We start from the raw sequence: 13,801 nt of genomic DNA, 5'->3' as shown, positions 1-13,801 counted from the left end.
TTGTTTTTAATCTGTTTTGTTTTGTTTTGTTTTGTTTTGTTTCTTTGTTTCACTTAGCTGGAGGTACAGGGAGAAGTACATCTATTCCATCTTGTCTCTAGAAGAATACCTTAGACTCACCTTAGTAGCTTTTTAAAAGACTAATGCTTGATCTTCATCCTGGACTAATTTAATGAGAATGGGAGAGGGGTGGGGGAGGTAAGTTGCATCAATATAAAAAATATTTACATGTCATTCGAATGGCAGCCACCATTGTGAAGCACTCTTTGAAGAACATATTTTCTGCCACTGATGAGTTTTGCAAGTAGCTTTTTGACCCAGTCTGGCCAATAAGACACGAAGGAAAGTACTTTGTAAGGTAACCTTACAAAGGAGGTTGTTCTTTTGTACATTGTCATGTATTGGTATGAATTTTGAAATTGCTACAACCATCTTGTTAACAGTCTACAAAGACAGTTAATACCAGGAATGCATCACTTTCCAGTCATAATTTAAATGGAAGAATAAAAACAATAAGACAAATGATAAAGATATATGCATGAGTTAATGTGGCAACAATATACAATTACAAAAATACCGTGATTTTAGCCTGAAAGCAGAAGCATTTCAATCATAGGTTTTCCTTAATGTCATCTTATTTATTTATCTTTTTTATTATTATTATTTTACAGAGTGGGGGAGAGAGAGAGAATGAGAGAGAGAGAGAGGTGGGGAAAGGGGCAGAAGAAGCAGGCTCCACACCCAGCACAGAGTCTGAAGAGGGGCTTCAGAGATCATGACCTGAGCCAAAATCAAGAATCAGATGCTTAACCGACTAAGCCAACCAGGCAGGCACCCCAATGTCATCATATTTATTATATTACCCTTTGAACCATCTGAACTAAAGTTAGACTCTGGTTTTGTTTGTTTGTTTGTTTTAAAGTTTATTTTTTAGTAATCTCTACACCCAGTGTGAGGCTCAAACTTACGACCCTGAGATCAGGAGTTGCATACTCTACCAACTGAGCGGGCCAGGCTTCCCAAGTCAGACTGATTTTTAAGTAGTGTGTAACACGTAAACTCTTTATCCCGAATCAAGTCGTTGTGGAAACAGTTGCCAATTTAATAGAAGAGGACAAAAGTTCAGGAGCTCAAACATCTGAAAGTGTATTGCCTACCAGTGTTGATTTCCTTTTATTTCTCTTCTAGAAACATGATCAGGGGCAAGTTCTGTTGGATATAGTCTTCAAGCATCTTGATTTGACTGAGCGTGACTATTTTGGTTTGCAGTTGGCTGACGATTCCACAGACAACCCAGTAAGTTTAAGCTGTTGTATTTTGTTTCATTTCACTTTTTCTCTCTGTTCATAATATAAAGTCCTTTCCGATTTATAATGTTTACTAATCTGATTAGTGAGAGTTGTTTTTTTTTTAAAGAATTTAATTAGAACGATTAGAGGTAATTCTTTTGCCTTTGTTCCTCATTTTCTTGATGTTTTGAATTGTAAAGTTTTTTCCTTAAGGTTTTCATAATTATAAGTCAGTCTGTAAATCTAGTACCATTTTCTTTATGTGTCTCAGACAACTGAGACGTAAATCTAACTCATGATACTTGACTGAAAGAGAAAAATGGGCATGAAGGTTAAAATATTAATGCAATATTAAAATATTGAAGTAAAATATTTTAAAGTATTAATGTATCTTAGTCTTACATAAATTAGCTTTCATTAAAATGAAATCAGTTTTTTGTGGCATTCATGGCAATCTGTTTCTAACTAAAATTCTTAATTTGTTAAATGTAAATTTTCCAAGTAGGAAGATTCAAAGGATACCCTCCCATATGAGATGGAGATTAAATTTCACAGCTCTACATTTCTTAGGCATTAAGTTACTTAGGTTATTACTAATTCTTTAATAGTTGCAATAATGATTCTTTTTGTTGGAAAAAAAATCACATTATAGAAATAGAAGATCGCATGTGATGAATAACAGAAATGTTGAATTCTTTGAAAATTTATATGCTTATACTGATAGGGTCTTTTACAAAAGAATATGATATTCTTTTGATTAGTACAGGAGAGTGACTATTTTGAAGGAGACCTTTTGTATATATAGTTTAGAAAATTAGAATCATTTCTTTAGAAATCAGTTTGTAAGGGCATATTAATAAAATGGCTGTAGAAAATAAAATAACTCTTATGTGAAAAGTAGAGTTTCTGTCTCGTTCTCTCTCTCTCATAGTCAGAATCCTAGGTTTCTTTCTTTCTTTTTTTTTTTTTAAGATTTTATTTATTTATTTGACAGAGAGAGACAGCCAGCGAGAGAGGGAACACAAGCAGGGGGAGTGGGAGAGGAAGAAGCAGGCTCATAGCGGAGAAGCCTGATGTGGGGCTCGATCCCAGAATGCTGGGATCACGCCCTGAGCCAAAGGCAGACGCTTAATGACTGCGCCACCCAGGCGCCCCAGAATCCTAGGTTTCTGAATGAGTGGTTAACGGGAAGTAAATATGAGATGTTAAATGTTACTTTTTCTTGGCATCATTTACTGATTTTGTATGAAAAACTGAGGATGATGTGGATAAAAGAAAGCAAGAGCCAGCTAGTCGTAGTGCAAAGAAATCCTTTTGTACCGAACTGAAATAAAAACAAACTTTCCCTATAAGTTGATGCTTTCACCAGAGACTGGAGCTTCTACGTGGGCCTAGAGGGGGGGAGTATTATTTCTTGATAAATAAACAGATGTGAAAATGGAAGTGAGTAGAAATGTCAGTAATGTAACCTTTCCCAGAAAGATAAATTGTGAGCTAGGCAAATTCCCCGAAGGTGTCTGCTATACCTCACTTTGTGCAACGTTGAGCTTTAAACAAAAATACTAATAATTCTTAAATTATGTTGCTGACAGTTCTAGTTCCAACCCTCTAGCCGGAAGCCTGTCTGTAGATTGATCAGAGAAGTGATAAGACAACAAAGGAGAAAGAGCAACTACTTACCACGATTGTTTCTGCCAGGAGTGTGAAAAACCATCACTTGTGACACAGTATTCTAGAAGGGCTAATACTGAGATCACATATATTATAAAAGATAAGAAATCCTGTTACATAAGTTTGTATACGTAAGACATTTTTATTCTAAGGCAGTTACAGCAGGAAGAATATGGAGAAGCTGAAGTATTTTTAGCTGGGTTGATCTTTTTGCAGTCCCCTGCTTTTTCTTATTTTGTCTTACTTTTCTGTCTTGAGCTTTCCTTCCCAAATAAGATATATTCCTAGGTCCAAGGGTCCAGTTGCTAATGACCTAAAATAATTCTTCCCCAAAATTTAGAATTAGAATTTCAAAGACCCAGAAGAAGCCTTAGAAATTATCTCATCTAACACCCTATTTTTCGTGAGAAATTATCCTAATCCAATGGGATAAAGCCCAAGTTACTTGCTGGCATTAATGGAACTAGTCTTGGGTCTCACAGCTCCCCATGTGGGTCTTTTCCACGGTACTACAGTTTCACTATTTAAGTATTGAGAAGAATCTGTGAAATGCCAAAATGCCAAGGGGGGGCCTGTAGACAGCACAAATGTTGTAAGTAATGTCCTGTTTCTGATTGTCAATATGAAAATACATCAACACTTTGAGGATAATTAATGGACTGACAGAGGGATGCCATTCTGAAAAAGAGAAAGGAGTAAGGGGCTAACGTTTATAAAACATCTAATGTGGACTTGTTTGTAAACCTAATTCTCAATTTTATGGATGTATAATTAAAATATTTTTAGGATGAAAAACTGAGGCTTACAAAACTTGTCTAATGACATAGATAGTTAAGTAGCTGAGAAAGGATTTGAACTTGATTCTGACTCAAAAGCATATACTCTTCCTACTACAAAATACTGCTTCTCAAGAGATTATGATATATAGATGCACAGAACTTATAAAAATGAACATGTTGAGAAGAGGAGGTATTCATGCAATCAAATTGCCAGCATAGATCAAAAGAAATTGGGTTATATTCTATAAGAATTAATCCTTGTCAGTCCTTAGTTCAGAGTTTTTTCATTCCACAGTTTGTTTAGTTAATATATACCTGTATATAGGTGTATATAAATATATATATTTTTAAAGATTTTAGGTTTTATTTGAGAGAGAACAGGAGAGGGAGAAAGAGCACAGAGAGAACTAGAGGGAGAAACAGACTCCCCGCCAAGCAGAGAGCCTGATGTGGAACTCAGTCCTAGGACCCTTAGGTCATGATCTGAGCTGAAGGCAGACACTTAACCGACCGAGCCACCCAAGTGCCCCTGTATATATGTATATGTATATGTGGTGTGTGTGTGTGTGTGTGTGTGTGTGTGTGTGTGTGTGTGTGTGTGTATGTATGTTAGGTATATGTGTATGTGTTGTGTGTCTGCGCGTGTGTGTATAATGGTTTTAGAGGATCAGAGCTAATACTCCCGTAGGCACATAAACATTGAAATTAATTTAATTGGACTTAAAATTGATAAACTAAAAAAAACACCAGATGTTTTATTGTGATCTTGTACATAACAGATACGTACTTAGTAGGTTATCCTTTTCTTTAAAATCTTCCTGGGGGGGTGCCTGGGTGGCACAGCGGTTAAGCGTCTGCCTTTGGCTCAGGGCGTGATCCCGGCGTTATGGGATCGAGCCCCACATCAGGCTTCTCCTCCTGCTTCTTCCTCTCCCACTCCCCCTGCTTGTGTTCCCTCTCTTGCTGGCTGTCTCTATCTCTGTCGAATAAATAAATAAAATCTTAAAAAAAAAAAAAAATCTTCCTGGGTAATGAGTTCTAGTACAACAAGCAAAATTGCTTAAAAGCTTTGACTCTTCAAAATTTCTTCTGTTTTCATTAAAACTTGTTTATCACAGCTTTAGGTCTTAGCATAATGTATGGTTTAATATAGTATTTAGCGAATGTTTATTGAATGAGCAAAATAATGAGTAATGTGGTTACAATTCATTATGCATAATTTCTTTATAAGCAGGTAAAGGTGGCTCTTCCTTATTGGCCTTTATCAGTACGATATTCATTGAACTCTCCAATTATATTATTCATGTATATTAATTTTTTTGTTTTTTGGGTTTTTGTCCCTAAAGTGACTTTGTGTCAGTTAGTGTGGGATGAAGAGTAGATTATCAACTGTTGTTGACTTGTTCTTTCTACAGTTTCATCCTTCTAATACTTTGTGTTGTGGTTATGATCTTTTACTCTTTACTACTATTTCTGTATTCCCTATCCTTGTGGCTTTCAAACCTAACTTATATCAGAATCACCTGGATACTTCTTAAAGTACAGATTTCTGGGCCTTATGCCTGGAGTCTTTGATTCAGAAAGTCTGGTGTGAAGCTCAGGAATTTGCACTGCAAATAAGTTCCACTTATACTAATGCCGTTAGTCCAAGGAACCATGTTTTGAAAATCACTGCTCTAACCTAATAGTCTAACTAAGGTTACTGAAGTAAGAAATAATTCTTACCGAATAGCTTGGTCTGGTTTTTGGAGATTGTTTTTATACCCTCAAAATTCTTGAATTCATTCTTGAATTCATTCATGTTTGAGAAACTATAGGAAAGGTCACATAGAGGATGACTCATATCCACAAGCCTCATTTTAGGACAATATGATTGCTAAAATGCTTGCTTTTATTTCACATATTTCGGTAGATCTCTCATATTTTATATTTCATCTGTTTTACTGTAATATCTTAGTTAGGCTTTTACTACCTATTGTATAAACGTCTTTGGTAGTCTGCCAAATGTTGGATTTTTGTTCCTGGTCTCTTTTAACCCTGTTCCATTTTGGGAGGGAGTGACAGATTTGGGTGCAGAAAAGTGTTTCAGAGAGAATCAGCATCATGTGTAATGTTCCAGAATGAGGAATGAGGAATGTTATATTTGAGGAACTGAAAGAAAATTTTAATCAATGAAATATAGAGCAAGGGGAGAATGTGGGCCTAAAATGAAGTTTGGGTAGTATTCCAGATTATAGTCAGCAAATTTTACACTTATGGAAATGGGAAATGTATAAAATAGAAATAATGGAAATATTTATAAAATATTTTGTAAAAATTTATAAAAATGAAAATAGTATCACTCTTGGGGTTAATGTGGAGATGTGAATTTTTACATGGAAAGCACTTAGAACATGATTGAAACAAAGTAAATACTTGATAAATATTAATTTATCAACAAACAAATGAAAAGGACTCTAATTTACATTGGCGTGATTAGAGAGGATATTGTATCCATGCAAAAGGAACAATGAAAGATTTTGGAAATGAAAATATAATTGTCACAATAAAAAGATCACTGGTTAAGATAAATAGAGTAGATGCTGGAGAAGACTTAATGCCTCAATATTAATAGAAGCAACACATAAATAATACAAACACAGAATATTTTAATAATAAAACAGGTTTTATCAGGCAATCACATAACCTCCTTGTTTTTTTAAATACTATATTTTGGGAGATACAAAATTAACTTGCAGATATGAGACATTTTGAAGATTTAACAATAGACTCTACAAAGGGAAAAGAATGAGCAGTTAATTTTGAGAAGACTATAAACAGAACTCCAGGCCTAAATTGAAATTCCTTCAGGATTTGATAGAGTTGATGAAGTACTCATCCCTAACAGATAATTCTGCTTTTTTTAATTTAAATATAATTGACATGTAACATTTTATTAGTTTCAGGTGTAAAACATAATGATTTGATATTTGTATATATTATGAAATGATCACCACAATAAGTATAGTGAACATCCATCACCATATGGTTACAATTTTTTTTCCTTGTGATGAACTTTTAAGATCTGTTCTCTTAGCAACTTTCAAATGTACAATATAATAACTATCATTAATACAAAATGCTAACTATACTTACCATGCTATGCATTAAATCCTAGGACTTCCAGTTATAAAATAACTGGACATTTGTACTGTTTGCCTCCCTTTACCATTTCATGCCTGCCCTACGCACCACCTCTGGCAGCCACTTACCTGTTCTCTGTACCTAAGAGTTCAGCATTTTGGTAGGATTTGGATTTTCGTTTTGGTTTTGGTTTTGGTTTTGTGTTTTTATGTTCCACTTGTAAGTGAGATCATAATGGTAATTGTTTTTCCTGTCTGATTTATTCCATACAAGTTGTCATAAATGGCAGGATCCCCTTCTTTTTTATGGTTCAGTAATATTTCTGTGTGTGTGTGTATACACAACCTATCTTTTTAATCCATTCTTCCATCAGTGAACACTTAGGTTGCTTCCATATCTTGACTATTGTAAAATAATGCTCAGTGAGCACAAGGATGCAGATAACTTTTCAAGTTAGTGTCTTTGTTTCCTTTGGATAAATACCAGAGTGGAATTGCTGGATCATATAGAAGTTCTATTTTTAATTTTTTGAGAAACCTCCATACTGTTTTCCACAATGGATGCAGCGGTTTATATTCCCACCATCAGTGCACAAAGGTTCCTTTTTCTCTACATCCTCACCAACACTTGCTCTGTCTTGTTCAAGGCCAATATTTTCTTATTTTCTGTCTCTGGATGATCTGCTCACTGATGAAAGTGGGATATTAAAGTCCTCTACTATTGGACACCTCAGTGACTCATTTGGTTAAGTCGTCTGCCTTCGGCTCAGGTCTTGATCCCAGGGTCCTGGGATTAAGTCCCACATCAGTCTTCCTGCTCAGCGGGGAGCCTGCTTCTCCCTCTCCTCCCTGCTCTCCCTGCTTGTCTCTCACTATCTCTGTCTCAAATAAGTAAAATCTTAAAAAAAAAAAAAAAAAAGTCCTCTGTTATCGCTTTATTGCTGTCTTTTTATTCCGTTAAGTCTGTTAAAACTTGCTTTATATATTTATGTGGTCTGTTAGGTGCATAAATATTTACAAATTTTATATTTTGTTGGATTGACCCATTTATCATTATATAATAACTTTGTCTCTTATTGTAGTCTTTGTGTTAAGGTCTATTTTGTCTTGGTATAGCTACCGAGCTTTCTTTAGGTTTCCATTTGCATGTGATGTGGTTTGAAGGTGAGGTTTCCCAAGGAAGAATTTTTGAGACGTCATTGGTACAAAAAGGTGGTTTTTATTGAAGCACGGGGACAGGACCGCTGGCAGAAATAGCTGCTACCCTGGGATTGTAAGGAACAACTGATTATATACTTTAGAGTTGGTGGAAGTTAAGACAAAGGGAAGTTTCTGAGAGGACTTTCATATGCTAAAGAAGACTGACGGGATCCCAGAGGCCTAGTCAAGCTAAGATTGGTTTTCCCTCTAGCAAAGCTGTACCGTTAAGACAGTTTGGAGCTTCCTGAAGGAATTCATACTCTGTCTGCCTCAAGTATTTGTCAGTGGGCTGCAAGTTATAAGAAAATTTAATTTTATGTGCATTTCCTTCTGCCTTTGTTCCCCACATCACATGGAATATCTTTTACCATCCCTTCACCTTTTGTATCCTTACATATGAAGCAAGTCTCTTGTAGGGAGCATATAGATAGATAGGTCTTTCTTTGCAATTTTCTTTCTTTGCAATTTGATGATGTTTTATAGTGGTATAGTTAGAGTCCTTTCTCTTTATTTTCTGTGTATTTACTGTAGGTTTTTGCTTTGTAGTTACCATGCAGGTTACATAAAGCAACTTATATTTTTAAGTCTATTTTAAGTTGGTAACAAATTTCAAACATCCTAAACCTCTACATTTTTACCCCCCCATTTTATGTTTTGATGTCACAATTTACATCTTTTTACTTTGTGCGTCCATTAGCAAGTTATTGTGGTTATAGTTATTTTTACCAGTTTTATCTTTTAACCTTCATACTGGCTTAATACCTAATTAATCTGAATTTTACTATATATTTACTTTTACCAGTGAGATTTATACTTTTCTGGTTTTTTGTTACTAATTAGTACCCTTTCAGTTTAAAGAAATACCTTTAACATTTATCCAGTGGTGATGAACTTCCTTAGCTTTTGCTTATCTGGAAAACTCTTGATCACTCCTTCAATCCTGAAGTGTGGTTCTGCCAGGTAGAGTATTCTTGGTTGTCAGTTTTTCGTTTCATTCAGCACTTCGAATATGCCATTGTCTTCTGGCCTGCAAAGATTCTGCTGAAAAATCTGACGGTCTTATGGGATTTCCCTTTTAGGTGACACGTTGTTTCCTTCTTGCTGCTTTTAAAATTCTCTCCTTGAAAAAAAAAATGTGTCTTAAGTGGGTCTCTTTGGATTCCTCTTATTTGGAACTCCCTGAGATTTTTGGATCTGGTTGTCTGTTTCCTTCCCCAGGTTAAGATAGCTCTCAGCCATTATTTCTTCAAATAAGTTTTCTGCTCCTTTCTATCTCTTTTCTACTCCTGGGATCCCTATGATATGAATACTGAACGGCTAGCTATTGTCCCACAAGTCCTTTAAGCTGTCTGTACTCATTTTCATTGTTTTTTTCTTTTTGCTGCTCTGATGGGTGAGTTCTATCTTATCTTTGAGTTTACTGACTTTTTATCTGCTTCATTTAAGTCGGCTATTGAACCCTTCTAATGTATGTTTCAGTTCATCTATTGTGTTCTTCAGTTCTGTGACTTTGGTACTTTCTTGTATTTTCTATCTGTTGAAATTATCACTGTGTTCATCAGTTCTTCTGAGCTTGGTGAACAACTTTATGACTATTACTTTGAACTCTTTGTCAAGTAAATCACTTACTTCATTTCATTAAAGTCTTTTTCTGATATTTTCTCTTGTTCTTTTGTTTGGAAGTATTTCTCTGTTTGGGGGGGGTTGCTTTTCTTTCTATATTGGTTTCTGTGCATTAGATAAATCAGTCACCTCTCCCAGTGTCGAAGAAATGGCCTTATATTGAACCTTATCATTCACCACTGCCCTAGCTCATAATTTCCCAAGCAGCCTGTTTTATTTTTAGTGGCTCCCAGTAGTTAAAGGTGTGCCAAGACCTGTCAGTGTCTCAAAGGGGAGTGTCTCAGTCAGCACCTGGATTCAGGCTGATTGGGAAGCCAGACCCTCCACAGCAGCTTTTAAAGTATGCAGATACCCCTCTTTTAGGGGAATACTGGGCTTTTCTGTCTGCTCCCTCCATGCTGAGCCCTGCGGTGATAGTCAGTTAAGAACTGTTTTTTGTTTGCTGCTGTCCCCCTTTCACCTGCGAACACAAGCCCTGCAGAAGCCCTGCAGGCCCTCACAGCTGAGCCATCAAAGGGTGTGTTCTCCGGGCAGCAGACACAAGCTCCTTTCTTAGCAACAACAACAACTTGGGTGGGGCAAGAGAGTACAAAGATGGCACCCACTATCTTCTTTCCTTGGAGAGTGCCTAAGTAAGTTCTTAATAGGTGTGCCAAACTGTAAGCCTGCCCCTAAGGCCAAATCTTCAATACAAGCAAATAGGCCTCTTTCACATAAAGACTAGGGATGTGTTTTATTCTCCTGTCTCTGCATTCTGCCCTGGGAGTGGCGGCCAACCAAGAACTGTTTTTCCATTTGTTATTAGTCCCGCTGGACCCATGAACACAAGCCATGAGGGGCAATAGAACCAGATGATCAAGGGGGATTCCTTGGGCAGCAGACATAAAACCTAGGTCACCAGGCATATATACAGGCTCTCCACTGGGAGACACTGGTGATCTGGAGCACAGCAGAGGGAGCTCTTGAGGATAGTACCTGCCCTCTGAGGTCTCTTGAGAGGATTACAGTCAGTTCTGAGATGTGTGGGTTTGTTTGTTTGTTTGTTTGTTTTTAAGATTTTATTTATTTATTTGAGAGAGAGCGCGCACGTGCGTGCACAAATTGGGGGTGGGGGGAGAAGCAGAGCGGGAGGGAGAGAGAATCTGAAAAAGACTCTATGCTGAGCACAGATCCGATGCTGGGCTTGGTCCCATGACTGAGAGATCATGACCTGAGTTAAAACTAGGAGTCAGACGCTTAACCACCTGAGCCACCCACGTGCCCCTAGATGTGTGTTTAATTGGAAGCCTGCTACTCTGACCACAGCTATAAGAAAAGCTAATAGGCCACCTTCACAGAAAAACTGGGTGCCTCAATTTGTTGTCTCTCTGCTGTACCTCCTATGGGTTGTAGGTGGTTAAGAACTTTCTCCATTTGTTAGAGTCCTGTGGGACCTGCAGTCTTTTGCCCCACTGGTCACCAGAGCCAAACAATCTAGAGTATCTCCTGGGCAGCAGTTGAAAAAATCAAGGTGCCAGACAAGTAATATACAAGAGATGTGAGTGGCCTGGAGTGAGGCAGAGGGGGAGTGCAAAGATGGTACTTGCTAGCCTCCATCTTCAGAGACTGTTTCAGTAGGCACCCCCAGATGTGCGTTAAATTAGATGTCTTCCCCTTAGGCCCATGCTTTAAGATAAGCAAGTAAGTCTCTCTTGCAGAAAGTCTGGGCACTTTTCAGTCAGCTGCCTCTGCTCTGCCCTGGGGTAGGTGAGTTTGCACTAACCCTTTAAGAACTGTTTCTCAGTTTACTCTAGTCTTGTGGTCACAGGCTCTAGTTGGCTTTCAAAGAGGGAGGTTTTGGGCGCTCAACTGTCAGGTGCAGGACTTAAAAGTTGGGGTGCCAGATGTGTGGTTCAAACCCTTTGCTCTTCAGGGAGAAGTGTGGGGTTGTGAGTTCCCTCCTGATTGTGGATTACCATGGTGGGGGTGGGGTCTATGGGGAGAGTGTGTCTTGGCCTGTCCTTCCTACTTTGATGTGGATTTTTTCTTTCACCCAGTGGAAGGAAGTCATTCATCTAGTTTTGGGGTTTTTTTCAGAGGAAATAGTTCCATATGTGGCTTTTAGATTCAGTGTGTCCATGGGAGGAAGTAAGTTTAGGATTCTCCTACATTGCTATCTTGAACCAGAACCTCCATATTAGCTATTAATACTTGACAGGTATTAATCACTTTTAGTAAGATACCACATTTTAAATTCATACATATTACATTGCAAACAATGAGGACTCTTAAATACAGCACAGTATTTGAATTGGTAGAGCAATTTTGGGCACAGCAGATTATGATAGATGATTAGATATAGGTAATGATATAATCTCAGCACCCGTTTATATAGGAACAAAATTAGAGGGCTTACAATACTTGTTTCCAAGATGTAATAAAAAAAAGGTACTGTAAGCATTTTCACTCCCAATATGTACATGAAAACATGTCCACACACAAAAGTTAGTATTCAGATGTTCATAGCAGCATTATTTGTAATAGCTAAAAAGTGGAAACACTCATGTCCACCATCTGATGAATGAATAAACCAAGTTGTATATCTATACAGTAGAGCATGATTTATCTATTACAGTAGAATATAATTTATCAATTAAAAGGAATGACATACCACTTCATACCTAGTAGGATGGGTATCATTAAAAATACAACAGCAAGTATTGATGAGGCTACAAGGAAATCGAACCCTTTTACACAGATGGTGGTAATGTAAAATACTACAGCCCACTATGGAAATAAATTTGGCAGTTCCTTAAAAAGTTAAATATATAGTTATCATATGAGCAAATAATACCAGCCCTAGACATACACTGGAGAGAATTGAGTCACATGTTCACACAAAACTTGTTCATGAATGTTTGTAGTAGTGTAATTCATGAGAGCCAAATGATAGAAAAGGCCTAAATGGCAGTTATAAAATGGAATGAGGTACTGTTAAGTGCCACAACATGGATTAACCTTGAAAACATTACATTAAATGAAAGAAGCTAGATGCAAAAGACCACCTGTTGTATAATTGCGTTCGTATGAAATGTCCAAAATAATAAAATCCATAGAGTAAGTAGATTAGTAGTTGCTAGGGGCTATGGGTGGGTGGGGGGGTACTGAGACTGCTAATAGGTATGGGATTTCTTTTTGGGGGTGATGCAAGTATTCTGAATTTTAGTATTGATGGTTATACAACATAGTGAATGCATTCATGTACACTGAAGTATACATTTTACAATGGTAAATTAGATATTGTGTGAAATATATCTCAGTAAATAATGCTGTATAAAATAATGCTGGATCTGTTGGTCCTTTACATTTTATATTTTGATAAATATTGCCAAGATGTCCTACATTGAGATGGTGTCATTTTTATTCTCACAAGGTATGTATATGTACCTGTTTCCGCATTCTTGAAGCCATTGTGGTATGGCTTTAAAAGTTTTAATCTTTGCCAGTGTGTTATTGCTGAAAAATGAAAACCTAATGTAGATTACCTTTATATTTCTCTAATTATGATCAAGATTGAATATTTTTTCTTGAATGTTATATATATTTCCTGTGAACTTTCTATTCTTACCCATTATCTTTATTTCTATTAGATTGGGTTTTTTTCTTATAATGATTTGTAGAACTTGGCTACATGTTGCCTGTTTTTCCACTTTTTCTTTTGACTTAATGATGTGTTTTCACTAGGAACAGTATCTGTACCGTCCAGTAGTGCTCACTGTAGGGTTATTGCATCTTCACGTGTTAAGCCAAGAACCTAAATCCTATCTCACTAATGTCATTGATGAGGTCTGTTAAATTTCCCAATACTTATTATTGTACTCCTTCTAAGCTTTCTCAGCTTAATACATCTATTTGTGTATATAAATGCATTTGTATCTCTGATACTATTTTAGAATATTTTAAAGGAGTACTGAATATGGAAGACAGGCTTTGAATAGATTCCCCAAGCCTGAATTTTGATTATAGACAAGCATTAAAATGAATATATTATATGACTTTTTCTAGAAAACATGAAGAATGAAATCACTATAATATAAGTGGGTTGAAAGATGGATAAATGGGTGGATATACAAGGGAA

General features: G+C 36.6%; 1 protein-coding gene across 15 annotated transcripts in view; it reads left to right on the top strand.

The window, feature by feature from the left end:
- The window catches only part of PTPN4 (protein tyrosine phosphatase non-receptor type 4), a 206,984-nt gene that overhangs the window by 80,462 nt on the left and 112,721 nt on the right, over window positions 1-13,801 (top strand). For all 15 annotated transcript variants that reach the window (XM_045804102.2, XM_045804104.2, XM_045804108.2 and 12 more), the window contains one exon: window positions 1,189-1,296. In XM_045804102.2, the coding sequence (XP_045660058.1) occupies window positions 1,189-1,296 (108 nt within the window). The remainder of the gene's footprint in view (window positions 1-1,188; window positions 1,297-13,801) is intronic.

Source organism: Ursus americanus, chromosome 1 (genome assembly GCF_024610735.1).
Source record: "Ursus americanus isolate L20-20 chromosome 1, mUrsAme1.1.p, whole genome shotgun sequence".
NCBI lineage: Eukaryota > Metazoa > Chordata > Mammalia > Carnivora > Ursidae > Ursus > Ursus americanus.
The sequence above is the reverse complement of the archived record's forward strand: the minus strand, read 5'-3'. Positions and strand labels throughout refer to the sequence as shown.